Below are 27,721 nucleotides of genomic sequence, written 5' to 3' on the forward strand. Positions count from 1 at the left end.
TTATATTTCCGTCTCCGGGGGTACGTTGTTCGACGTTTCGCTCAGAGTCAGTGTCTCCTGGACGCTGGAGCCCACTCCAGAGTCACAGTTACCCTGAAAGGTTGTAAATGTCACAGGGTTCTTCTTCGCCCCGTCCCGGCTGGAGCGGTCGCGGTGCAGCGACATCAGCGGCTTGCGGGAGCGAGTGGACGCCGCCGCCGCGCTCATCACCGTGCGCTTGTTGATGTGCTTGATCTGCAGCCGGCAGCACAGCACCTGAGCGGAGACCTCCCGGAACTGCTTGGAGGAGAGGTTGTACAGGAAGGGGTTGAGCACGGAGCTGAGGTAGAAGAAGGTGTCGGCCACAGGGTGGAGCTTGACGTAGCTGCGGTAGAACGTCATGGTCCAGTCCGACTTGGGGACGGCCGCCGTCATCAGCCGCCGGATCTGGTTCGGAAGCCAGCACACCATGAGGGCTCCCACTATGAGACCTGGGAGGGAGGGAAGAAAGAGGCAAACAAATGATGAAAATGATAAAGTGAAACAGAGTGCAAACAAAAGATCAAACAAATAATAAAAAATAAAAAAAATACTAATAAAAAATTAAATAAATATTTAAAAGGTTAAAGAAGTCATAAAACAGATATGAAACTCACTTGAAAAAATAAAGAAAGAAAAGGTTAGAGTAATTATAAAACAAATATAAAAAATAAATAAAGAAAGAAAAGGTGAAACAAAATAAGACAAATATAAAAAATTATTTAAGAAATAAAGAAAGAAGGTTAGAGAAATTATAAAAAAAACATAAAAAATGTTTTAAAAAAAGAAAGAAAGAAAGAATAAATGATTAAAAGGAATTATAAATAAAATGTTAAAATGAAGAAAAAAAGAAAGAACAAGACAAAAGGGTAGAATATGATATAAAAATTATACAAATTATAAAAAGAAAGAAATAAAAAACAAAGAAAGATAGAAAGGGAGAAAAAGTTATAAATTATATAAATATTATTAAAAATGATAAAAAAAAAAGAGGGAAAGAAATAAAGAAAGATTAAGCAGCGTAAACAAATGATAAATGGTCATGATGTTTCACGAACACCATGGGAACCAGTGCATGTCCAGGCGAGGTCTGAACCCGCAATGGTGACAAAGGGCATGGCCGCTTGACAAAGCCCCACGTTGAAGGAGTCTGATGACGAACACGGTGAACGACAGTGAAACGTCGACCGTGGGTTTCGGAAACTTGGGCCGTCAAGGTTAGTTCGGAGCGTCTGCAACCACCGAATTATCCAAATTATCCCGTCTGAGTCGCCGGCGTCCCGCCTTCCTCGTTACCTGCTGTTTATCCATTTCCGTACGGCGGATCACACTGTGCTCTCTCAGCCTCCACTTCACACACTCCTTCACGAAGTGTGTGCACGGCAAACTGTGCGGGCAGGGAATAGCATGCTGGGAAATTACTTTTGAATAATGCAGGCACATTTTAAAGTCTAATATCAGAGAAGAGTTTTTCTTTTTGACAGAAGCGAACACAGGAGCCATTTTGAAGTGGGAAATGTTGACACGAGGTGTCGAGTGCGGTGTGAAGAGGTTCAAATAAAAAAAAAAGAAAAATGAAAAGACGGTTTGATCGGATTTAACCTCAAGAGTCGCCCCGAGGGCCATTTATAATTTAGCGGCGTTGCCGACAGAGTGGGGACACAACTTAATTTGTAATAAACTCTTTGAGTGGGAGCTGAGTGGAGACGATGGGCAAAGAGGAAAAATCGGCGAGCACAACCTTCGTTCCCTCCTCTATCTCCTAATCACTGCTCCACTGATCCGCCGACGTTCTGATTCCATTTAGAAGCGATGTACGTGGCAACCGTCTCGCTGACTCCGCTAATCTCAGCCGTCCGCAAGCAGAAATAAATCCATCCCAAAGTTTGTTTTGTTGGTATTTGTTGAGGATTAGCAGCAGATTATGTCAATAGTGGAAACACTGGTTTTATTAAAATGAGGTAGGCTGCATTCATCATCTCAGCCCAACTCCGAGCGTCTGGAAGAGACGGAATGTGAATTCAAAGATTCCCCCTTGTCGGGGAAAGTCGGGGGAAAAGGAAATTGACCAGAAGCATAAAGAAATCAGAGGGACAGGGAAACATCACCACCCCTCCTCAAAAAATAAAAATAAATAAATAAAAAATAAAATAAGAATTTTATATATATACATATATATATATATATATACATACTACTCACAAAAAGTTTGGGATATTTGGCTTTCGGGTGAAATTTATGGAAAATGTAAAAAGTTCACGTTACAGTGATATTATATCATGAAAGTAGGGCATTTAAGTAGGAGCATGCAATGGTGATTTCCACATCGCAAACAATTTATTGAAACAAAAGCCAACAACAGTGGTGGGTTTAGCACAACAAAATATGTCAATGTCTCAATAATTTCTCATGTGCCCTTGAGCATCAATTACAGCTTGACAACGACGTCTCATGCTGTTCACAAGTCGACTTATTGTCTGCTGAGGCCTGGCCCCCCACTCTTCTTGAAGGGCGGTCCTCAGGTCATTGAGGTTCTGGGGCACAGAGTTACGAACCTCTACACGGCCACTCAACTGATCCCATAGGTTTTCTATGGGATTCAGGTCTGGAGAAAGTGCAGGCCACTCCATTTGAGGTGCCCCAGTCTCCAGCAGCCGTTCCCTAATGATGCCACCTCGATGAGCTGGAGCATTGTCGTCCATGAAGATGAAATGAGGCCTGTGTTGTTCATGCAGGGGCACAATGACTGGATTAATGATGTTATTCAGGTAGTATGGGCTTGTCACTGTACCATTCACAAAGTGTAGGGCAGTTCTGTATTGACTAGACACACCTGCCCACACTGTAACACCACCACCACCAAAGGCTCGTCTGGTGACAACAGTGGCTGATGCATAGCGCTTGACCTCTCCAACATCGTTGGCGCCCATCATTTCTGCTCAACGTGAATCGACTTTCATCAGAGAACAGCACTGAGGCCACTGGTCCCTCGTCCAGTGTAAATGCTTCCTGGCCCGTGCAAGACGATGATGCCTGCACCTGGTGGCGTGGTCAGGTACCCTTGCAGGTCGTCTAGCACGCAGACCACGCTGATGTAAACGGTTTTGAATGGTCTGACGTGACACTTGGGTGCCTCTCTCTTAAATGCGCCTGGAGTTGAGTGGCATTCATCATCCGGTTCCGCAGGGCACTGTAAACAATGAAGCAGTCATCAGTGTGGGATGTGGCCAAAGGACGTCCACTTCTATGCCTTTCTGTGACTCTTCCAGTCTCTCTGTATCTCTGTTGCAAGCTGCTGATGACACTCTGTGACACTCTAAGCTCAGTGGCCACTTCCCTCTGAGAACATCCTGTTTGAAGCCTCACAATGGTGAGCTAATGTTGATCAGTTGTTAGGTGTCGTCTTGGTCTCATGATGTCAAAATGTGAACAGCATGATGAAGAGGACTGTTTAAATACCAATTCTAATTGAACCAGGAAATGCATTGGTCGATTCATGGATCAAACACCTGTTGTGAATTTTGCCGTTCAGCTCCTTGTTAGAGAACAGCAAGTTGTGCAAAAAGTACTCAAACATTGAACAGTTGAACATGTGCATTCAAAGGGTTAGAGAAGTTCACCTGTAAAGGTTATAGTGCATTTTATCTTCATCCCGAAATTTCACCCCCGAAAGCCGAATGTCCCTTAATTTTTTGTGGGTAGTGTATGTATATATATATATATATATATATATATATATATATATATTTTTGTTTTGTTTTTTTTTTTTAATCCATTGCAGATCTACCTCTGGACAACATATGCTTAAAGGGAAACATGTCATCCTTAGTTAAGAGCTGGAAAAGGGTTCGTTCATTCAGTATATTTATTTTATTTACACTTTTTTAATCCCTCGCGCCTAACTCCGCTCAGCATAACCTTCCCCGGCCTTTTGGATTTGGATTCCGGCGCCAGAGCGAACGTCTGGCTGACACCACAGGGCTCCCACGCAGCGTTTTTGAGCTGCTCCGTCGACCTCACAAAGTTAAATGTTAAAAACAAGTGAAGGGGTTCAGCCCGAGCGGAAGACAGCCGGCCAACCGCGCCTCTAATTGGTGTTTGGCATCAAAAGACGCCCGTCGCTGCATCCGCGGCAACTCTCACAGCGGCTGCTGAGGAGCAGATCATGTTCTTTTTCGGGCTTCTACGATGCTGCACGGTTCCCACCGTAGTTACAGCACAGTTACCCCTTGCAGAAAGACATCGCCGTGGCGCAGCGTCCGCCTGATATCCATGGTCGAATTTCAACAAATGTTTTTTTTGTCCCACGCGGATGAAACCAGCTTCTCATTATTTTTAAGTGATTTTTATATATATATTTTTTGGGGGGTTTGGGGTTACGAGTAAGTAGCGACAAGAATTCCAAACTTATCTTGAATTATACTCATTATTTCACAGAGATACAGATGTATTATGTGGTACCGCTGTGCACTGAAGTGTTTGTGCACCTTGTAATTAGTGGATTAGTTGACATGAGTACAGTTTTGTGCATGATTTGTTCACGATTTTGTGATAAATGAGGAAGTTCCTAAAATAACACAGTATAAACATAACAAAACATTACAGTAATTCCGATCTGCACATGTTAATTACTTCCTGTAGCAAGCATGAGGGAAGGGTTTCACACCTTAATTGGTTTGTAACTAAGGTTCAATAATGCAACCTCATTTGGAAGTGTGGGGGCGAAAAGATTCTCAGTCTCCTGAAATGTATTCAAATAAAAATAAAAATAAAAAGATCCAGGGCCCTAATTTTATCTTCGGGGAATTATGATTTTGGGATGATTTTTATTTTTTTATTTTTTTGCAACAAATTGGTGGTTCATTTGCAACCAGGTCTCACGCTTATTTGTGCTCATAGTCAGAAGATTTATCTATCGACTCATGTCGGAGCACGATCGTCTGACTTTTTGAGCGCTTTTTGAACAAAATTCAAACCAATGCATTTCCATTGGGAGATTTTCTCCAGTAAATTAGATTGAGAATGGTCATGGAATCCACGCCATTGCAATGGCAGCGTTGGATTTTTTATTTTTACCTTATCGTAGAACAAAACAAAGAAGAAAAATTGAAACCAATTTGTTTGAATGGGAAGGTTTTCTTCAACTTTAGAAGCCACCCACCCACACAGTAACCCACCCACATAGATACACAGTAACCCACCCATATACACACATGTCCTTCTTTGTATATTGTATATACACAGTACATTTTTATACATCCACACATACATATACTGTTTATGTGTGCATTTAGGAGGGAGAGAGTGGGAGAAATTACTTGTTGTTGATGTTGAATTGGCAAAAATCATGAGCCATTTTTTTAACCCCGAACCCAACCAGGAAATGAATGAATGAATAATCCCCTAAATGCCCGTAAAATACATCTTTGTTTATTTCCTACTGACAGTTGAGGAATTAAATAGCCTAAAATGACCACATACTTAGCTGAATTTACTGTCTTCACAGTTCCTAAATTATTCTGGAGAAGACCCTGAACCAAACATGTCCTCCAACAACCAACATACTCAGACCAGATAAACAGGGTCTAGGGATAGATTGTAAACCAATGGTCTATTGTATTCTATCTGTGACATCATCTCTCACTTGCTGCTTCAGTAAAAGCACGAGCATCGAGCATCGAGCCTCGAGAGGCGTCCCTCACACTGTTCAGCCCCGCTGACCTTGCGAGTTCCTCTCAACCGGAGGTTCCCCATTTAATGGATCCGCAAGAATCCGTTACACAGTCTTCGCCACGACTGTTTGGCCGGGGCGTCGAGAGGGAAGCTCGGCTCGTTCCCTCTCAGCAGAGAGGTCGGTCCAGCTTCCCCGAAACAACGCAAGTTCTAAGCGGATACCGGTTCAGTGAAACCACGCGGCGGTCACCCCGAGGGAAGCACACCACTTATCGTGACTGTGGCAGACGAGGGGGAGGTGGTCGAGACCCGGTCCGTGGGGGCGACGGCCACCGACTGCGGAAGAAGATCGCGAGCCACATGGACCCGGACCCTGATGACGGCCGGCGAGCCTTTCGTTTGTGCGTTTTAATTAAAAGAAAAAAACCCCGGCGTGCTAGCACCCCACTGCCCGATAGTCTGCCCGTCTCCCTCCCTGAACCCGTATGGGGGGGTAGAGTCTCCCACAGCCACTGTTACATAACCGGTTTTGGGCCTGAAATATCACCAAATCGCTTAATATCGCAACACAATAAAACTAATAACAACGCCCGGTCTTTTTTTTGACAACGCAAACAGTGGCTGTTAGGGAATTACTTTCACTTTTTTGAAGAAAAAGAAACGACAAAAAAAAACGCCAACAATAATAATGATAAAAGAATCCCATCCTTGGTAGTACGCCCGCGATGTGGTGTTCAATAAAGCCAAGTGTCGAAAACACAATAAAATACACGTTCTTAACGTTCATTACATTTACTTTGGAGCGGGCCAACATCGATCAGAGTGAAACAAATTGTAGTCTGGGAGGGCGAGAGAGCGAGAGAGAGAGAGCGAGAGAGAGAGAGAGAGGGTGAGGGCGAGAGAGCGCGGCGAGACAAGCCTGATGTTTATAGTCAGAGGGCAAAGGGATGAAAAGAGCGCGGACAAGAACGACGAAAAGAGAGAAAAAAAAAAGATGAGTCAAAGGAGAGAACAAAGAAGGGAGGAACAAGTGTGGAATACCAAATGTGATGCAGACAGATGGAGGGGAGGGGGAGAGCGTGCTGAAGGGTGGAACAGAGGAAGAGAAGAGTGGAAGGAGAGAGGCGGAGGCTGAGCCCCATAATCTCATACTTTGCATGAATATATAAATCTCTTAATCAGTGTTCCCACAGCTCGTTCTCTCTCTCTATATGGGGTTTGGTAAATAATTGATGATAAATAAACCGGACCCTTCCAAACGGATTATGTGCCTTCTAATTGTTATAATAATGAGCAAAAAATGTAGACTTTGACAAACTGTTGTTTCACTTTTAACTTAATGTGGGTTTTCCTTTTAGTATTTCAGTGCACCTTCCACTCCCACACTGAAGAGCAGACCACGTGCACTCGTGGCACTTTGAATAAAACAACGCACTGGGCTCCTCTAAAAAGTTTGAACGGTGCATTGAAGATTGAATTAATTGAACGATGTGAAAATAAACTTGTTTGTGCGAGGAAAAGTCTCAAGAACTAAAGTCATTCTCCCCTGACGATCCGTGAAACCGCCTGTGGAACTGAGCATGTTATTGCCGTCGGGTTGCCAGTTCAGATAGCTGAGTTTGTTGACAGTGGCGTTCTGATGCAAGCCGTTACACTTCATACCTGGCAACCCCCGACTCACTTGAAGCGACGCTTTGCAGGTAATAATCGTGGCGGGATGAGCAGTTATGCATGGAAAAACACCTCCGAATGCAGGCAATTTCTATTTTCATGTTCTTATTTCAAATCATCATGAGGACGCAGGATGTATCGCTTAAATAACCCTTTTCTTGGAAGGCGCGTTTCCCTAATTTCAAAGGAGCTAGGCTAGTTGATCCCCTCTGCAGCCATGCATTGAGCTCACACAGTAAGCACGCAGCCCGTCACCGTCTCAGTACCGAACACGCAGGGATGAAATTGGTGCCGACCTCCTCGTCTCAATCTGGGTGAAATAGAGAAAAATACAACAACGACAACAACAACATAAAAACAAAAACAAAACGGCGCATCCCTTTAACAAGATATTGAGCCGCTATGCCTGGAGCGATGCCCCTGATTGCATCCTGTGGAAGGGTTATTGACACTTGAGTATCTCTCACTCGCTCGGCAAAATGTTTTGCTCGTCGGAAGAAAAATGAAAGTTGTTAAACTGCGTTTTGCAACGCGGCGGCTAATGCCCAGGGGCCGGGCTGTGACATCTCAGGCTTTAGCGTCATCCATTTCTTGTTTGGTTTGCGGTGTTAGAAATGGTCGCACAGCCTTTTAGAAGGATTTGTTGAGGTGCGTACAACCCGCTGTGGCAGCTCATTGATTACAGTCAAGGCAGTCACCTGGAAAATTGGAGCCGCGTCAGCACCGAGCAGAAGGACGAGTCTATTCAAGCCGACTTGCCAGTCCGCTATTTGCGCATGGGGGGTTATGTTGTTTATAAATCTTTATTATTACTAATATTATTACTGCTTTCACATCAGCCGCCGTCACAACAGATGCACCTGCAAAGCGAGAGCCGTTCTCTGACTTGACGCTCTCGCGGCCGAGTCTCCAAGCACGTAAACACGCGGGCAGGGGGCCTCGCACTCACCAGGACCGGCTACGGCCCCCTGCAACGGGAAAATTATAAGGGTCGACTAATTCCGAGGCAATTAAAGCAGATTATTAAGGCAATTAATTCCCTGTCTTTGCTGTAATTGCAATCCCTTGATTTAGTTTCTCAATTCTTACCCGGGGTACAGCAGCATCAAATCTAGCGGTCTAAGTTGTGGTTTCGCCTATACGAGGCCGGTGAGACGCGGAGGAGAGGCTTTCTCCATCCCTTCCATCTACCAACATTCAAACATTGTACATCAATTTTTATTGATAAATAAGATATTTTTGAAATATAAAGCCATGTATGGTATAGAACATTATGTAAAGTATGATACATTTTTTTGTCATCTTTTGAAAGCAGACGCATTCAGTACTGCACCTTTGTAACCGCACCCTCCACAACAATCCACTCCCGATATGAAAGTTTGCCAAGTTTGAATCCGAGGATTATGCCTCGAGGCCACTCCGACAAGCTTTGAAATGACCTTTGAGTCGATGAGCACATCCGTCTTCAAGCATCCTTACCGAACGGAGAGCTTGACCACCAAAGCGGCCGATAAGCGTAAAAACACCGTTCCCACCGAGAGACGAGAAGAGTCGATACTTCAACGGAAGGTCGAATGAGGATCATGAGTTTGGTAAGGGGAAATCATGCCCTCATTGAAATGAGTTTGAATAATGTTTTCTATTTGCCAAAATTAGAAACAATTTTAGCTTCGGAATATCTTATATAGTTTTTTTTAATCTTTGACTGAACTGTCAAAATAAAGCACATTGACATGTTAAATGCATGATCAGATCTGTTCATTTAATAAATAAACAACTCAACATTAAGATTCATCTGAATATATTAACATAGGAAACTTCCTTTTATGCATTCAAAAAAAGAAAAGCCAAAAAACAACAACATTATTCTTATACGTATATATTTTTTTATTAAATCTAAAAGCAGTTCAATCTGTATGCTGTGGAAACACGGCCTCTTTCCCAAAATCTCAACACACTGCCAGCCTTCAGGCTGTAATGTGGATGCCGTGGATGTTGCTCAGACATACAGTATTATCCAGAATATAAATTGAACAGTTTCAGGCAGCTTAGGCCGAACCATCCGATTTAACGTTCTCTAGGCGACACATTGTCCTATTGTGAACAAAGAACACAATATCAACCGGTTGAGGTTAGCAGTCGTCTGCTCCTCCAGACTAGTGGAGAACAAGAGAGGAAAAGGGAATTGTAATGTCGACCACACAGTAGAACATTGAGCCTCCACCTGGAACAGTTTTCTGTCACGTTCTAGATTTGCAAAGAAAAAAAGAAAAAAGCCAAATCTCTGCATCAAAATGTTTAAAGGCGGCTCCGCCGCGTACAACGATCCCAGGGTGTGTGGAGGAGCCAGCGTTATCGCTGTGAGCTCTTCTGATAACGGAAGCACGGGAGAACATGAGGGAGTTAGAAACTTCAGCAGCACTCGACGGTGTGAGCAGCTACACACATTTAAAGAAATAACTCCAAACTGCATGCATTCGTATATTTGGTTAAATACATACAGGAGCATGCAGCATGGCATGAGATGAACACCTAATCTTTAGCCAAACAGAACAACTTGACATGCCTGGGACTTTAACATCACAAACTGACCGAGACATGGCTGAGCCGGGACGTTCCCGATGCTGCCGTGGAACCAGGAGGACGCTCACTGTACCGCGCAGACAGAACTTTGTCTACAGTATATCTAAACAACGCTTTGGTGCTGGACACAACTGTCACGGGCAGACTTTGCACACCAGATCTGGAACATATGGTGATGCAGGCCCTCTCTCCGTTGTTTTTGTGATAGCGGTTTACATACCACCGCATGCTAATGGAGCTTGTACACTCAGCTATTAGCAAGCAACACAACTCCCATCCACGGGGAAAAACCCATTAGACCATGTTTACACCGGCGTAAACAATGCATATAGGGCCGTGCTGTGCCGTGCACCCACCTAGGACCTTTCTTTATTAATGTTGCCAGCTTACACGCCACTCATTAGCAGAGTTAAACAAATGAGCAGAGTGGTTAGAGTTTGGCCTGAGGCAGCAGTGTCATGACAACAGGACTGCTTTCAGAGCACAGACTGGAGTCTTTTGACACATCCTTGGTACTGTCCTATATTAACTTTTGCACAGAAAATACCACCGCTGTTTAGGAAATCGGGGTGTTCCCTAACCAGAAACCCTGGATGAACAAAAAGGTCAGGAATCTGCTATGGCTTAGAGATGCTGCTTACAGAGCTAATGACACTGCAGCCTATAGTCTAGCCAGAGCTAATCTCAAACAAGGCATTAAAGCAGCCAAACACAACTACAAACTCAGGATCTAAGAGTTTTTTTTAACAAGAATGACTCCCAACGCATGTGGCAAGGCGTACAGGCAATCACAGTTTATACCATTAAGGACAGCCTGACTGTAAGCAGAAAGCCCTCACTGGCAGAGGACCTTTATATGCTCCTTGCTAGCTTCGACAGAGATAACAATAGGGAAACGGATAGACCGCCACCAGATCACCGTGGACTGACACACGTCGCCAGGGCATTATTGGGCATGGGCATGTGGCGAACAGTCAGCAGAGGTCTTCAGGTCTCTCCGACCTGCCTCAAATGTGCAACCATTGCGCCCATCCCCAAGCAAAAAAATGTGCGTTGCCTGAACGACTATGGCCCGATCGCACTCACCCCGGTGATCGCCAAATGCTTCGAGAGACTGATTTTGGACCACATCAAACGTACCGTCGCTGCCACTTTTGACCAGCACTAGTTTGCCTACAGGGCAAACAGATCAACAGAGGATGTGATCAGCTTCGCCCTCCATACCGCCCCGGATCACCTGGAAAGACCGAACACGTACGTCAGGAGGCTCTTCTTGGACTTAAGTTCCAGCTCTACAGCCTGGGCCTGAACGCAACCCTTTGCAACTGGACTCTGTGGTGCTCCCCAGGGTTGTGTGCTGAGCCCTCTCCTGTATGCCCTCTCCACCCATTAATGTCTCCAGTTTTTAATCCCTGAGGCCATACACACCTCCAGCGTTATCGGGGAGGCACAACAACGCCTCTATATTCTGAGGAGCTAAGGAAAGCCAGGCTGCCGCAGAACCTTCCAGTCAACTTTTACCGGTGCACAGTAAAGAGTATCCTGATGTACTGTTACACAGCGTGGCATGCACAGCTGCACCAGGAAGGACCAGAAAGCTCTGCAGAGGGTCATCAAGATGGCCCAAAAAGAATCATTGGGTGACAGCTGCCAGCAGCCGAGGACATCTACCCGGCCCGATGTCGGGGCAGGGCCTCGAACATCATCCGTGACCCAACCCAACCTGCTCACCACTTCTTCAAAACCACTCCCCTCTGGCAGGCGGTACAGGACAATACATGCACGCACCACAAGACTGCAAAAACAGCTTCTTCCCCAAAGCTGCCAAGGCCACCACTGAACTCTCTACCGTGCATTATTCCCTACTTGTATCTGTGTTGCTGCTAAATTGTATGCTGTTTATTGTTTATTTGCACACCTTTTTTTATTGTTATATCATGTAATATTGTTTTAATTTCAGGGAGCGCCATAGGAATTTTGTTGCGTTTTTGCCTTGTACAGCAGTAAAATGACAATAAAGTTTCTTATGTTATCGCAGGCCACCTCAGATAGAACATATAAAGTTTCAAGCATCTGCATGTTTTCCTGCAGGGCAAACCTCAACTCAACTAGAACAAGTGTGGTAAAATATGTGTAAATGTGTTTTGACATGGGTCTGTTAACAACTGTTTCTAAGCTTGTCTTTCAGCTATCATTTAGCAAGATAATTTACATTTCAAGTATGTGTTCAGATATCTATCTATCTATCTATATATCTATATATCTATCCATCCATCTATCCATCCATACTTACCCTAAAGATTGTAACTTTAACCTGACAAATGTATTAATTGAAAAGTGTCATTTATACCGAGTCATTTAAATACATTTTTCTCCCAAGCACTTCTTCTGAAACAAACCTATCCCTCTATTTATCTACCTATCTATCCAAGAAACTATTTTAGCCAATATGAATTTCACAAAATGTAATTTACACATCTGAACCGGGGAAGTTCAGACCGCCCCTGTGAAGGTTATTTACGCGTCGGTTTCGCACAAATAGAGTTTTCTATTGTCATGGCAAAGGGACAAAGATGTAATTATTCACAATATTTTGTGTAATCCATGCAAATAGATTCACACTCCTTCACACGTCTCGGTGTGAAGAAGTGTGAATCTATTTGCACGGGTATGGACATTTCTTTTCTCATTTCAACTACTTTCCATAAACGGACTGACAATTTTCGATTTTATTTTTGATAGAAATAATAAATAATATTGTGTCTAGGGCTGCCCCCTGAAAGTCAATGAGTCCAATCATCAGTCGGAGACCGATGGCTCTGAGATGGCGGAGAGCCGTGCACCGTTCCTCAGAATAAAACAACTAAAACAGTGTGGGAGCGGGGCACGACTCATAGGGATGGGTATCGTTAAGATTTTAACGGTACGAGTACTCTTACCGACACTGCTAATTGAGCCGGCACTTTAACAGTACTCTAACTGTATCGTTGTTTTTGTTTTCTCAGAGAAAAACGAAAACAAATAAAGAGCGGAAATACCACTTCTTCATTTTCCGTGCATTATGCATGCAGAGGGGGGCGATCGGGACCGCTTTCCTTGTTTTCTGATCGGATTTGATGTTTCGTCAAACAACATTTAATGTAACGTTAAGGGATTGTTATGTCGGTCTAAAAATGCACCGATGCCCTGTGACGCACTTCTGCTAGATGTTTTGAAAGATTGCTCGTTGTTAACTCGCTACATGAAAAATACTGGTCGCACCTGCGCCGAGTAGTCGAAATACTGGCATCGAAAAGCCGAATCCGATCAGACTGACAAAAGTCGGGTACTGCTTCGGAGTGTGAGGAAGGATTAATTTGCTTCTTTCACAACGTCAGAAAGTGTGTCTTAAGTGGTAATATTTTAACTCAGATCTCTCTATCTCCCGTTCTCCCGTCACAGTTGAAGGTCGCGTATGGCAATGCACTCCCTAAATTGCTTATTTTCTATAAATTCAGCCGCGGGAGGAGAGCGAGGCTCTCAGGACGGGCACACCAATCACTGCAAATGACACGCGCTCCCGCTGACCTTCCCGGGAATCGTGAGCAGCAGGTTTGTATCAATCACACTAATGCCGGCGAAGTTCAGGGGGGGGCTGGCATCACTTTCGTTCGTATTTATTTATTTATTTATTTATTTGTCCTGGGTTTCGACTGGAAGGAAGGCTCAGCGCTTCCTTTACGGAACGGGGCGTCTGGACGACCACCAGCCCGGCCGAGGAGCACGTCTCAATTACTCTTTTCCACTGATGTTCTGGGCGCGACCTTTGCTTCGGCTGCTGGGCCTCTCACAGGAGAGCGGCGATTGGAAATAGGGGTAGGTCCTTATATGCAGGTGGCATCACACCTCGGAGTAAGGGTTAGGGTTGGAGGAAGAAGGATCTGAGAGTAGTTTGCAGTGTTTGGGTCTTGACCATGAGATCCGACAAAAAAAACTGAAAGGGAAAAAATAAAAGGGGTTTCAGCTTCAGGATTAGACGTTGCAGCGCAGCCACACGACGGGTTTGTTGACACGAGGGAGAGCTCCGCGGCGCCGAGTACAAACCTGATAACAGCCCCCGGTTTATTTAGCGATGCATCAATTAGCGGTTAAACTGGGTTTGGTTCCGGTCGCGCTCCGCCGCGGACGGCCATCTGGTCTCCGCACCTCGTAATGATGTGTAAGTAACTTTTAGCTTTAACCTTCTGGTAAAGCGTTCGTTTCTCCTCTATTTGCCGGTGACACGGACAGCCTTGCCGGAGGATTGTAGCCTCAAATCCGAGGGGGCAGAGGTCCCGTCCGACTAAGGACTTACCTCCGAGAACCTTGAGGCGAGACCTTGCTTTGCCTCGAGCTCGGGCTTTGTACGTCTTTTGGATAAGAGTGGTGTCATGGAACAATTAGCGATGATCAAGATATTTGTGAATAAAAATAAATAAATAAATATCAACTGCTTTGACGAGAAAAGGCATCTGAGACCTCTGCAGTCACGCCTTTTCAAAGCCGTCAGATCGCTGCACCGTTCGCACTACACGACTCTCTGTCTTGTGATCGGGAATCTTGAAGTCGTTGTGATTTTCCCACGACGGGGCTGATCTGCAACAAGGGGAGGGGGGGGGGTCACACATGACGAGATCTCTCCCAATGAGTCCGTCGGGTCTACAAACTACGTTTTCCCGGCGAAAACACTCACGAGAAGTGACGCCGGAAATGACGCGATCCCGTGCGCGGGACAGAATTTTATTATATTCTTGATCATTGAAACAAAAAAAATGTAATAAAAGCAGAATTCTAATAAGAAATATAGTAAAAACCTAGAGAAGAAAAGTAAAATAGGTATGCTGTGCGTTTCTGGCCACTGCTCCGTGCACTCCCGTCTCTCCTTCTCGACTCCCCCCCGTGTCTGCCCTCATTGGCTGTAGCTCGTTGCGTCACACCCGACTCCATCCCGACACGACCAGATATTAAAGCTGCTAGATATCTATCGGTAAGCAGTCAGATTGCGTTCACACCACACGCTGGGAAGCGGCAGCTCGGGAGCGCGCAATGATTTTCCTCTGATCTTGGACTTTGATCGGCCATCCCCAAAACCTGTTGCCGAGCGGAAAATCAGGCCAGAGTCCCAAAGTCTGAGCTCTGCATTAGACACAGCAAGGCCCTTGCATAGAAACTAATTTAGCTTGGGTAAAATGTTTTAATGGCGCTGCTGTATGGAAACTGCATTGATAGAGATGGAATATGAGAACATCAATTCTCCACGAAAATGCCCATCATTTAATCATTCGTGTTCGGTTATTCAGTTGGGATTTTCTTTATTCGGATTCCATTCTTTCATTACAAAAAAATAAATAAATCACATACAACGCGAACAGTGAAACCAGAGGGCATATCCCCTCTCCTCACTTCCTTTTTTAATTGCTTTTTCAGAGTGAACCACATAAAACAAACTGTTGTTTGTTTTGATTGAAGCAAAGCTCCATGGAGCGCCGGTTCCCACATTTGAAAAACATCTCCTTCATCTCCACCTGTTCAGCTTAGCGCCTGCAGGCTCACCCTCAGCCACGTATAAAAATACAAAATGTCTGCTCATTTAGGAATAAAAACAGTTCCACAATCTCAGGCAAATTACATTACCTGAACGCAGTTGCAGCCCTCGCTTCTAGCTCTGCTAGGGCCGTTTGTAGACATCCGTAAAAGTCTTTAAAACTGTGGTGGTTTAAAGTGTGGTGAAGTGTTTTAACACCACCTCGAGCACTGAAACATACAATTCCTGAAATTCACTTGATGCTTTCTGTTTTGTTTCTTTTTTTTCTTTTTGTTTTCCAAATTAATCCATCAGAAGAAGTCAAACTTGGGAGGAAATAAAGTGAACCTCTAATGCTGAAAACATGTTGAAAAGAAACCTTGCATTTTCATGTGTAATTCTGGGACTTGCAGTGTAATCCACCCAACGCAGACGAGCTCATGGAATACCACTTTAAGTGGTTCTTTGGCGATATAAGATTGGCCAACTTTATTGTTCTATAAAGTGGTTCTTAACTGATCTTTCGTGACTGACTGCTGGATCGAGCCAGATTTGGCGTTTCACTGTGATTCAACATATCATGACCACGACTCAGCCTCTCATGCAAAAAAACAACAGCAACAAAAAAATCTGGAAGGTCCTATGGAAACAAGTCCCTGTGCCCTGACAGTGAAAATAATGAGTGCCCCCTGTCTCCTGCAGCCTTCCCAAGGGACCACGGTCTGAGATCTTGTGGACTGAAGGCAAAATTGTGTACAGTTACTCATGGAGTCTCAAGGCTTACAGCACAGAAGCATTTAGCCTGGAACCATCACTGTGGCTGAGTTCTCAACAGGGAAACACCAAGACATGAACTGAATTTTCATAGATAGATCTGACGGTAATTAAAGCCCTCAATAAGCTGAATTGTATTTAGGTTACCACCCGTCCTTATTATCGATAATTTGTGATACATAGATTCGGTTTAAAAACCTAACCCTGTACAACATTCAATCTTTCGAAAACGTAATGGTGAACATTAACACCGTAAAATATGTTCGAAATTAGATCACGTCACTTTAATGAGATTATCATTGGCCGTTGTCGTCGCCTGGGCGCTATGAGTTACACCTATCAGATCTGCGATATCGTAGGGCAAAGCGAATCAGGCGAATCCTCCTCAGACCCACATCGTAATCTGTTATTCCTGATCCCCCCCCATCCTCAGGACCGTCCCCCGCGCGCAACTCACTGAGTGCCGCCTGTCGCTTCCCTCGTGGGCGGGCCCGCCGTTGGCGGCGCTGCCTGCCGAGGGGGCGACGAGCTCCGGAGAGCATCATTAAACCGTGCAGCTGTCATTCAAAGCGGTGGGTGGCCGGCGGGGGGTGTGTTTTGATGAGGGACGATGGGAGGGAGCGCGGGCGGTGTTCATTAATCAACCTACCTAGCGGGGCTCGTACATCTCCGGGACAATTCCTCTCCCGGGTTTATCTGGCTTGTCCAGCTGATCGGTGGAATGGGCTACAAGAGCCGACCAGGCTGCCCCGGTTGGCTCTTAGCCTCTGTAGCAATGCACAATAAATATCCACCATCGATCTGAAGTAATACCCAAGGTTTGTGCACGCCACGGGGCTGACAGAGTGGGGAGTAGCTTACACAAGGGGGTTACTGACCTTTTTTTTTTATGGCCCCATTGGTCGCCCACCCATAGGCCCCATGGTGGACTATATTCTCAAACAAATGAGTACAAACGCATCTACTACACACAGTATCCCATAGGATACTGATTTACTGTCTCGCAGGTTGTGCACAAGCTGACCCACTTACAGCTTTGTTTCATTCCAACCCCGTTAGAGCCTTGTTTTCCTGAGATCCAGAGACATACTACGGTCTCAGCAAAAGTCCGAAAGCCTCAAACCTCAAGGGTCCTCACTGAGTCACACACAAAGGCTCCACTACCTCACTGTACTGTATGTAGCATACTGTATCACTGTTCTGGGTTACTACATACTGTGCTGTATTGCTGTTCTGTTTGGTGTTACCATATTGCTGCGCCGTACTGTTGTATACTGAACTGTATATCTCACACACACTACCTCACTTTATTCACATGCCACTTTAATGACATATCTGTATATACATAACAGCCTATCCCGTATACATAAGTCTATTCCCTTTATTCCTATTTTGCACCTTCACTCTTGCATTGCCTTTGAGTTCTAATTGTATTTTATTCTATATACAGTATTTGATTTTATTCTATGGTATTCGACTTACTGCATTACATTTCAGGAATCAGTTAGTTAGTCAGTAGAAATTAGGTAGCCATTGTGTTCAGTCTAGAACATACTGTGCGTAATCACCCGGTGCGTTGCATTGCACTTCACTGCATATATGTATGAAAGTATGTATATGTATGTGACAAATAAACCTCTTGAATCTTGAAAACCTCAGTTGTCGGAGAGGCGTCGCCTCCATCATTGATTGGCCGTATCGACTATTGAGTTCAGCTGGATCTACTGCCGGTCCAACCAAACAACACCTCAGATTGCAACTTAAAATTGCCTAAATGTATCACCTTCATCGCTTATTTTGAATAACACTTAACATAATAACAAAGCAATAGTAAGTGAGTCTGTTTTGCAGATACTATTTCCATCATTGTGAATGACATCCACTCACTGTTGATTTTGACAGTGTACTGTACATTTGGAGATTTAGAATGGTGCTTTGTCTTATTTGACGCCTGTTTAAATGGGCTCAGTGTTTGACCCTCAGAAATCGAAGTGCATTTACTTCCTATTATTCCTTAAATGATTGACAGCAGTACATCTGATGTGTCATTCTTCACGGCTGGCTTATCTGCAATTCCGAGCATGCTGTAAATGGAGAAGAAAATGCGCTGTCTATTCAAATGCTATTTGTCCACAGTCTTTAATCGTTCAGAGTGGCGTTTTGTGGCGAAAGGCGAGTTTGGATATTTTGAACATTCTGGGAACAGTACCATCTTCGTGACTGTACATTTGAATTTCATCGACATGTCTGTGTGTGTGTGTGATGTGCATGTTGTCTCACACTTTGAATAAGCTTATCTGTGGTTATTTATTTGGTGATAGCCGTCTTAACATTTCACCGATTTAAATGTCTTTCCTATAAGCGGAGCAGGGAGTACTTAAATACAAACATATGTGGCACAAATGCAGTGGTAGGCAGTCCACACATAGCTGCAGAACGGGCTACTTTAATCAGGCAACTGAAGAAATAGGTTCTGTTCTCAATTTGGCTGGAAGGCTAATGTTAGAAAAAAATTAAGTGTATTATATTATATTATATTATATTATTTATATTAAAACATGGATCCTACAAAATATCTCTCTATCTGGGGGTGTTAAGTTTGAAGTACCTCTTTCCTTCAGTTTATTCAAAGACGTGCCCCGGAGAGTGTTTTCATTACATCTGGCTGTAAAAAGGTCATGAGCCAAAACCTGAAGGCAATGAAAAGAAAATTATTATTAATTTCACAAATGCTCACTCCCGGTGACGAAAAGGGGGTATCTAAAGCAATTAACCTTCTGTCGTAGACATGATGTGGGGGCCCCTTAATGAGTCTGTGCGCTGCTTTTAATTACTCTCCAAAGTCCCGGAGCCCAAATGGGATTAAAAGTTATTTCAAGGTAAAGTGGAGCGGTGACAGCGCTGTGCTTTGTTCCAGGAATAATTGACATCGGTGATTACAACATCACGGACTGTTTTCAAGAGAAAGTTAGAATGGAATGCAATGCGTCATACTGTATATAATCAAGTGCGTCTCCAGCATCCGACAGCTGGAATAACAGCGTGACTAATATTCGTCTTCAGATGATTCACATCGTTCCTGCACTGGACCTATTTTCAATCAGGAAGTCGATAAAGCTGAATGCATGACAGCAAATACTGTTGACGCAATCCAACTATGTTGCCTCCCGCACTCCGATTTTAGATATATTTCAATATGAAAATGAATTATTCGTTATATTTCCGAGTGCATCACTAGTGGTTGTCTATCAATATTGAACGGTTATGAATTTGGAAGGAGCTGTGATAGATATGATAATGCCCCGGTAAGGCGGAGGTGAGCCAGGATTGAATAGAATACGCAATGGGAAATGCCCATGCAGTTCTTGTAAAATCATAATCTTAAATATTGCTCAGTTGCGGGGAGACATTTAAAATAAATGTGAGCAAATTCTGCTGGGACAACAAAGCTTTGCGATTGCAACGCGGTCGTCTAAGTTATTTGGAGTTGGCATGGAGGTGATATACAGGTAGTGGGTGTAGTCAACAGAAGATCATGGCCCACATAAACAAGCATAAAGCCACACGATTCACTATCAAAGAGTCCTCATCAATATTTATGGATAAATCAATATTCCACTCAGCGAGTTTATATTGCCAGAAATGAACCTTGAATGAAGGTCTGTGCCATCCGATAGCAATCTGTGCATAAGCTACAGCAGCAGACTCGATGCTGTGGAGTGCACAGTGGCGGGTTGGAAAAATGTGGTTTTCAAGAAAAAAATTAAATAAAATTAAAAAGAAACTCCCTGAAATACTTCTCCAACTTGTGAGAAACGCGAGCTTCAAAGCTCCTTCTCACCACTAAGCTCGACTTCTATCGTGCGTATTGTAAAATTAAAGTCAATCAATTAAAATATTGCATTATCACCCGGCCTTAAACCAGTGTTTGCAAATAGACACATTAGCTGGTATTGGTCCAAAAGCTGAGCAAATTACACTCGTTTAAGGCGTTCACGCATTTAGGATTCAAAGCCAGGTCTTTGGAGCCGTGAGGCACCAGCGCTTCCCGCTGTCCCAACATTCTGCTCGTTTTGCCGTTTCCGCTCACATTATTGGCAACCGACTAAAGAAGGAAGAAAGAGACTCCTGCTCAGACTCACAGACCTACATGTACCCGCGACGTGTCCGAAAAAGTAGTCCACACGACCTAAATACACTCAACAATCCAAATCCATAAACTGTCTCTGCAAGTTCTGCGATGTCCGCTCTATACCCACGAACAGATTTCTCTCTCAATCAATTTGAGATTGAAGGAGCAAACGCCAACTTTCAGGAGCTGAGGTTTTTCTGGATAAATAGCACGATAACATTTATATTTCTCAATGGATTTCATGAGTCATTTTTATTGTCGAAGGCTTTATGAGCTACGTGGAGGTGATTGCTCCGACGGCCGCCATTTCCGCTGACGGTTGCGCATTGGTTGACGCACTTCCTGTGACGCGCTGCCGTAAGTCGATCATTCTACCGGTAGATCGTGCCCGATGGTGTTCTGAATTGCATAATGATAGGATATGGAGGCTAATAGTGAGCCCATATAAACGCAGATGGTGTTCTGTAGCCATTACACTATGCAATCAACATTTACTTTATAATGATAAGTAAAAGCAAAGAAGTTGTCTATTGCTCCTTTAAGTCAAAAATAAGTCCAGAATATTCTCTGCACTATGTTTAAAACGTTGTACTTTAAGGTATTACATCATCTGTAAAAACGTTATTGCAATATCAGTCAGGACATTCTATTATATTATTGGTCAAGTTATTACATTATTGGGTTTCATTACATTTTCGATCAAGTTAAGTGCAAATTGAATTACATTTTTTAAGGCGTTATTACATTTTTAGGAAATAATTACATTATTGGGCACTACACACCTCAACATACAAACTCCAAACACTGTGTGATTGTGTTTGTTTTTGTTCTAAATGCATATTGTTGCCTGAAATACTGTTTTATTGTGGACATACATCTTTAAGGCATAAAAAAAGAGACTAAAAGGCAACTTGTCTTATTTCCATTTGCATTCAGTGCTCTATGGGAAGCGTCGCCATTTCAAATGGACCATGGAAAGGGAAAGGGAACAGGGGACATTTGGTGTGTGGATCGGGTCACCTTCCACCCTAACACAAACCAAGCAAATACATATTGTGACACAAGGACAAGAAAAAGGGGGGAAAACAAGGTGTTTCTCCTATTTAGGAAGTATAAAATACTAGTAAGGAACACTAAAAATTTGACAAATAAACAATGGTGTAGTCCGTTACTAGCTCCTCATAAGGCTCACACAGTGGAAACAGTTTGAAGTGAAAGACCTCATTCATGTCATTGGCCATCTTGCCTGTTCTGTTTAACAATGAGGAAGGCTTATAAATCAAAGGTGATTAGTCATGAAATGGGAAGGAAACAAACATCCGAGGGCAGTATCATTTCTATCTAACTTCTGCAAGACCAATACAGGGACTCAAACTGGAGACTTGACGAAAGTTAGACTGTGGAGGCCAAATGTATGTTTTGTGGATGTATTTATACTCTGAAGGTACACGTCTATGGATCTCATGGACCGGCCGCACCCACAGACAAGATGAATAAAATGTGTTTCAGGGCGGTCCTGACACGCCGTCGTCCAAGTCCAATCGGCCTGCTCGCCAACTGGACTTTCAGCTGAGTGTGATATGCCCTTGTTTTTCATCTGATTGCGATTATCAATGTGTGGCAAAGTAAATAATCTGTACATCCTGCAGATATAGTCGCGTTTGGACCTTAACAAATAAAATAGAAGATACAAACTCAACCTCTTAACCATACAAAAAGGTACAACGTGACAGGTATTATATTATTACTATTAACTTTATGTTTGAAAATAAATCCGTTAAAGTTTTACCAGAAGACAATTGTATCAAACAAAGCGCAGCATATTGAACATCATAAATATAGATGCTTCTGGGGACAACTGACACGCACCAGAGTAAGTTCTACAAAATATAAACACGGAGCAGCCGAAAGGAAAAGACGAAGAAGATCACTGTCACACATCCCAGAGATAATGTATACAAACTTCCTGAGTTACAATTACTGCTAACAATAACCCAAAGCAATTACATAATACAAGGGACATGTGTTTATTGTGTTTTGAAATGTTTTCAGTCTATTTGTGTTTTTGGTGTAGCCCTCTACACACAATTAATTTTGTTATACAGTATTTCCTCTACAATTGAAGTCAGTTAAACCACTTACCTTAGTTTATTTATTTATAGGTTTATATAATACATTATTATTGTGAAGGCAATATTCAAGTTTCCTGTTGACTTACAAAGTGCCGTAAAATAATTCTGTTCCCCAAAATGGATGAATAATCATGATAAATAATCACACTCACAATATTGACTAAAATAATCACGATTATCATTTTAGCCATAATCATGTGGCCCTACTTCAGAATGATAGCCGCCGTGAGTTGCAGCGCAGGAAACCCTCCCACATCCGCAAACACCGTCCGATCACAGAATTACACTGGAACCAGTGCGTAGGAGATATGAGACTACTTTGGGAGAAGGATGATGAGGATGGAGCTGCCAGGCAAGAGGAAAAGAGGAAGGCCAAAGAGAAGCTTTATGGATGTGGTGAGGGAGGACGTGCGGGCGGTTGGTGTAAGGGAGGGAGATGCGCAGAACAGAAGGTATTGGGGGCAGATGATCGGCTGGGGCGACCCCTAACGGGAGCAGCCCAAAGAAGAAGTCATAAAACACACCGGAACAGAGAGCCAAAGCACCCTAAGAATACCCGTCCCAAGGTTAACATGGCGGCTGAACTCGACATTATTTTATTATTATTATTATTATTACCCCATTAAAAACTAAGAAATGATGAAAAGCTTCACGTTCATTATTTTCCGTTGCTGGCCTTCATCCACCATCCTCACCGCCCTTCCTCCGTTTGTCTTTCGAACCGCCGTCAGACGGTCGCTCTTCATTATCCCCGTGCAATTAAAAACGTTTGGCGTCCGCCGAACAAAATCAATCAACCGCACGCTCCGGCGATTATCGTGCATAATGAAGAGAAACCAAAGGATAAATTCCACTTGCTCCACTGCCCGTAACGCCGCTCCTGTCCCTCCCTCCTTCTCCGGCGTGTCTGGGCTGCCGGCGGTCACCAAACACCGTCCCGACCTCAACCTGCACCGCGGAGACGTACGAGCGGCGGGCGACCAAATCAGACAGCGGAGAACCCACGTGTTCTTCGAGGGTCTTCGCACGTTATAGCCTCAAGTCTATGTCCGACGAAAAAAGATCGGGTTTCTGCAAACAAATAAGCGATGACTCGAGCCGCAACTTCATAAAAAAAAAAAAATTAACAAAAAAAAAAGTAAATGAATTCATAAAGTCAATTGAATTTATACTCTGCACGCCTCATTTTAATTAGACTCGAGTAAATGATCTCTTCAGTAGCAGCACTTCAACTGAATTAAAGTGTTTCCGCCGCTCATTCTACCTCTGAGTGGCCAAAGGTTAATAAGCAAAATATAATAACACATTATCAATGTGGTGTTATGTAAGAGCAGGGGTAATGCAACGATTCACAAAGATAATTCACTGAATGGCTATAATAGTCACTTGAGTATAATGTATTATCCTGTAACCTGGAAAAAAAAAAATAATAATAATCAGCATTGCGGGGTCAAGGGACATGCAGTATATGTTTTGAAAAAAAAGCTATGAGCGGGCTTTTTCAGATTACCAAAGAGTGAAAATACGGCTTGTGCAAGTTTAATTGAAAAAGTAAATTTCGTTTTGAGTCACTTATGTATCGAACTATATAGGAAGGAATCTCTGTCTGTCTGTCTGTCTGTCCTTCGATCATCTCGACAGCCATTCATCCGATTAACTTCACACTTGGCGGGTGTATTGCTCGGGCCCCAGGGACGTGCAGTGTCGAATTTGGTGCAATTTGCACATGCGACACGTGAAATATGTGACCCACCGCAGCAAAACCCGCTGTCTCGCGCATTTCTAAAATGGCCAGGAGCAGCCAAATAAGTTGGAAAAAACCTTTCTTGAAGGAAAACTACGTATTTTTAAACCTGAGTTTGATTCATAAATTGTAGAAAAATGTTAAACTGTGGAGTTAAATATTCCCGTTAGATTACATGGGGAAACGCAGTTCACTTCCCGAGACGCTGAACAGCGCTGAACAACGCCGATCGATCGTTTCCTTTAAAGCGAGCGTCCAGGTGAAGATCATTCCTCCACATTCCACGTGATGTGAAGTCACAATATGAAACCGTTTTTTGTCTACCATAAAAGACGGAATCCTGACGTCACTGACGTCACTTCCATAAACAAGACGAGGATCCGGTTTCACTTGTCTGTGAAAACGCTGTGTTGTTATGGATTACAAGACGCGGGTGGAGGAAGATCTTCAGCAAATCGTGGACCTTAATCCGACCAATGCGATAGATCCAAGTCAGTTTAAGCAGGGCGTACTGGACTTCATTTACCGCGATGATGGTCAGTTCTCCGAGAACATTTCAAACAGCGGATTTCAGCCTGAATGTGACGATGAAATGAAATATTTTCAAGAACCACCGGAGGAGACCAACGATAGGTTGTTGTCACACTGAAGAAGTTGTTGACGCGATGAAGTCCGTTGAGGTTGGTGCAGATTTTCAGATTTCACGAGACTCATATTATTGATAGACTCTACATTTTGTTGTGTTGTCCGTACTTTTAAACTCCAAAATAATTCCACTTTTATAAAATATGCATATTCTTACTGTTAAAAAAAAGCTTTTTTAAAAACAAAACTAGTTGTGTGTTGTTGACGCTGTTCAACATTCCCTTAAAACACAAGAACAAAGCAGTGATTGGCCCATTCAGCAGTATGTTAATTAGCCATGTGGCTTTGGCTACCCTGTTTGCATTGTGGGAGCTGGCTGAATGAAGCAAGTCCTGGAGAAACTTTGAAGGTGATTATCTCAGAAACACGGTTTGCCACACCCTTGTCATTAACAAGTCATAGCTTTAAAAATATTTGCTTGATTTGCGCAAGTGACACCTTGTTTGGAAGCTCTGATGCTCCACTTTCAAATGAAGCGAAAACAAAAAAGTCGAAAGCCGCCCAAATGACGCTAAAGTATGCGGTGGGTCACATATTCATAAATTCTTGCCAAGCAGCGAACAGGGAGGCGGCGAGGGGGCGGGGCTTCAGGGCTCTGCGACCGAGTCACAAAGAGCGTCTTTCCGCGGCGTGCGACTTAAACCGGCAGTTTCACCTTCCACTGTGGAACACCTAACCCTAACCCTGAATCGTTGACATTTTGTCAAACGTTGCCATTAAAACGTCTAAGAAAGTCTTACATTTTGAACGGGCGTGTACTAGTTTAATACAAATGAGGATGATAGTGATTGAAGTTTTTATTTATTTTTATTTATGCTTTATGTAGTAAATCCATTGTGTGACTTTTGTCCAATCTTGAGGTTTAAGAATGAAATGACGCATATTAAATCACTACAAAATTAAGAAATTAAATTAATTACTAATTAATTAAGAAAGTCTATTAATTTGATATCATTTTTTAAGTGTTCCTATTTTGAAATGATTGAATGATGGGGGGGGGGGGGTCAGCAATCAGGGAAGCATTAAATATTAAATATGCCGCTAATAGTTTGGATTCGGTGTCTGTTAAGTCTAAATACCGGCTTCAATTTATCACCGTTGCACATTTTTAAACACGCTGACATCCTGGCATATAGAAACATACCTGGTTTTCCTCCACTGTGAAACATTTAGGAAACTAACCAAGACAGTCTGCACTCCTGCAAGGTGATTCACGTCCAGTGCTTTTTCTCTTCTGGCTTCGACGTGCCCTAAACAAACGCTCACCGTATGAAATCGATCACTTTAATAGTCGTAGCGCTGGAAAAGCAGTTTGCATCTCTGTTGCACTCTGCCACTCACTGTACAGGGTCAACGTGATGTTTTTACACCAAAGGTAAAACACATTGAGTCTGTCAAGACACTTCCAGACAGGTCAATAGTAGTGTGGCAATATAACACACACACACACACACACACTCATCATTTATACCACAATCTCCAAATAACATGAACTACTTACAAAACAGAACAAATACCTTGGGGGGGGAAAGCAACTCAAACACCTACCCAGAAAAATGATGGTCTGCTTCCTGGCCGTCTTGACCCTTGAACTCTCGTGTTTGGACGCCGCTTCCGATCCACTCAGCCCTCCGGCGGTCGACCCCAAAGGCTTCCGTAGCACCAGGATCATGGCTCGGCACATCAAGGCCACGGAGACCAACACCACCATGTAGACGACAAATGCCAAGGAGATGCTGACCCTGTACATCACCCAGCGCTGCCTGAGATTGGTGCAGAAAGTCAGATTCTGAACGGGCTTGTCCTCCCTCACGGGAATGTGGCCCTCGGTACCCGTGGCGACCAGGAGCGGCAGCGCCACGGCCACGGAAATCAGCCAGGCGAAGGCTATGAGGGAGCTGGTGAGCCTCCCCGTCAGGGCCTTGAAGCGGAACGGGTGGCAGATCGCCATGTAGCGCTCGAAGCTGAGCGTGGCCACGTTGAGGATGGTGGCGTAGCTGCACGCCTCGAACAGGAAGTTGTAGACCTTGCAGTAGACGTCGCCCGACGCGGACATAAAAGGATACCAGATGGCGCTGTAGAGCTCCACGGGCATCCCGATGAGGAGCACCAGGAGGTCGGAGCACGCCAGGCTCACCATGTGGTCCGTCACGTTCTTTTGCAGGTAGCCGTTGTGCTGCAGCACCTGCGTCACTCTGATGGTGACCGAATTTCCCACAATGCCTATCACCAGGATGAGGCTGTAAAGGACGGTCAGAAAAACCTTGACTGAGTAGGTGGGTTCGAGCTCACTCCAGTCCTTTTGTTCCGCGGCCTCCGCTTCCCCGTTCATGGTAACCGAGTGGTGAGCTGAGATTTCCAACTATTGATTTTTGTCCCTCGCTTACCTTATCTGCTCTGCCGGGCACGGTCCCTGCGATTGGGCCCCGATCCACAGAGACACAACGTGTTTCAAGATAAAACAAAATATTTCATACTCTACCTCATCCCAAACTCACCGGCCCTCGAAAAAAGTGCCCCGGCAGACGAAAAAAGAAAAAAATCACCATAAATTCGGAGTCAGAAAAGTCGATGGGTGGAGCACAGACTGAGGGGGGGGAAAAAAAAAAAAGAAAAAAAAAAGTTTTTGTCAGTTTTGGCCCCCGGCTCCTACCTAAGTCCGGTTCGTCATTTTCAGCGCTTCACAAAATCATTTGGGAACGACGACGTCCCTCAACTGTCCCGGTCCAAAGACGGTCGGTTCCACGGCTCTGCCCTGGCTCACGTAGAGCGAAAAACTGATTTCCTTCTCCCTCCTATAAGGGCAG

The 27,721-nt window shown here is 43.9% G+C and overlaps 1 protein-coding gene across 1 annotated transcript; it reads right to left on the minus strand.

The window, feature by feature from the left end:
* On the minus strand, positions 1 to 27,246 carry gpr39 (G protein-coupled receptor 39; the record flags this gene model as incomplete). Its single annotated transcript, XM_080018902.1, has 2 exons — positions 1 to 470; positions 26,463 to 27,246. The coding sequence occupies 2 exons, from the start codon at positions 27,244 to 27,246 to the stop codon at positions 1 to 3; spliced, it is 1,254 nt and encodes a 417-aa protein (XP_079875028.1).
* Between the last annotated feature and the right edge of the window lie 475 nt (positions 27,247 to 27,721).

This window comes from Zeus faber, assembly GCF_960531495.2.
Source record: "Zeus faber genome assembly, chromosome: 18".
Taxonomy (NCBI): domain Eukaryota; kingdom Metazoa; phylum Chordata; class Actinopteri; order Zeiformes; family Zeidae; genus Zeus; species Zeus faber.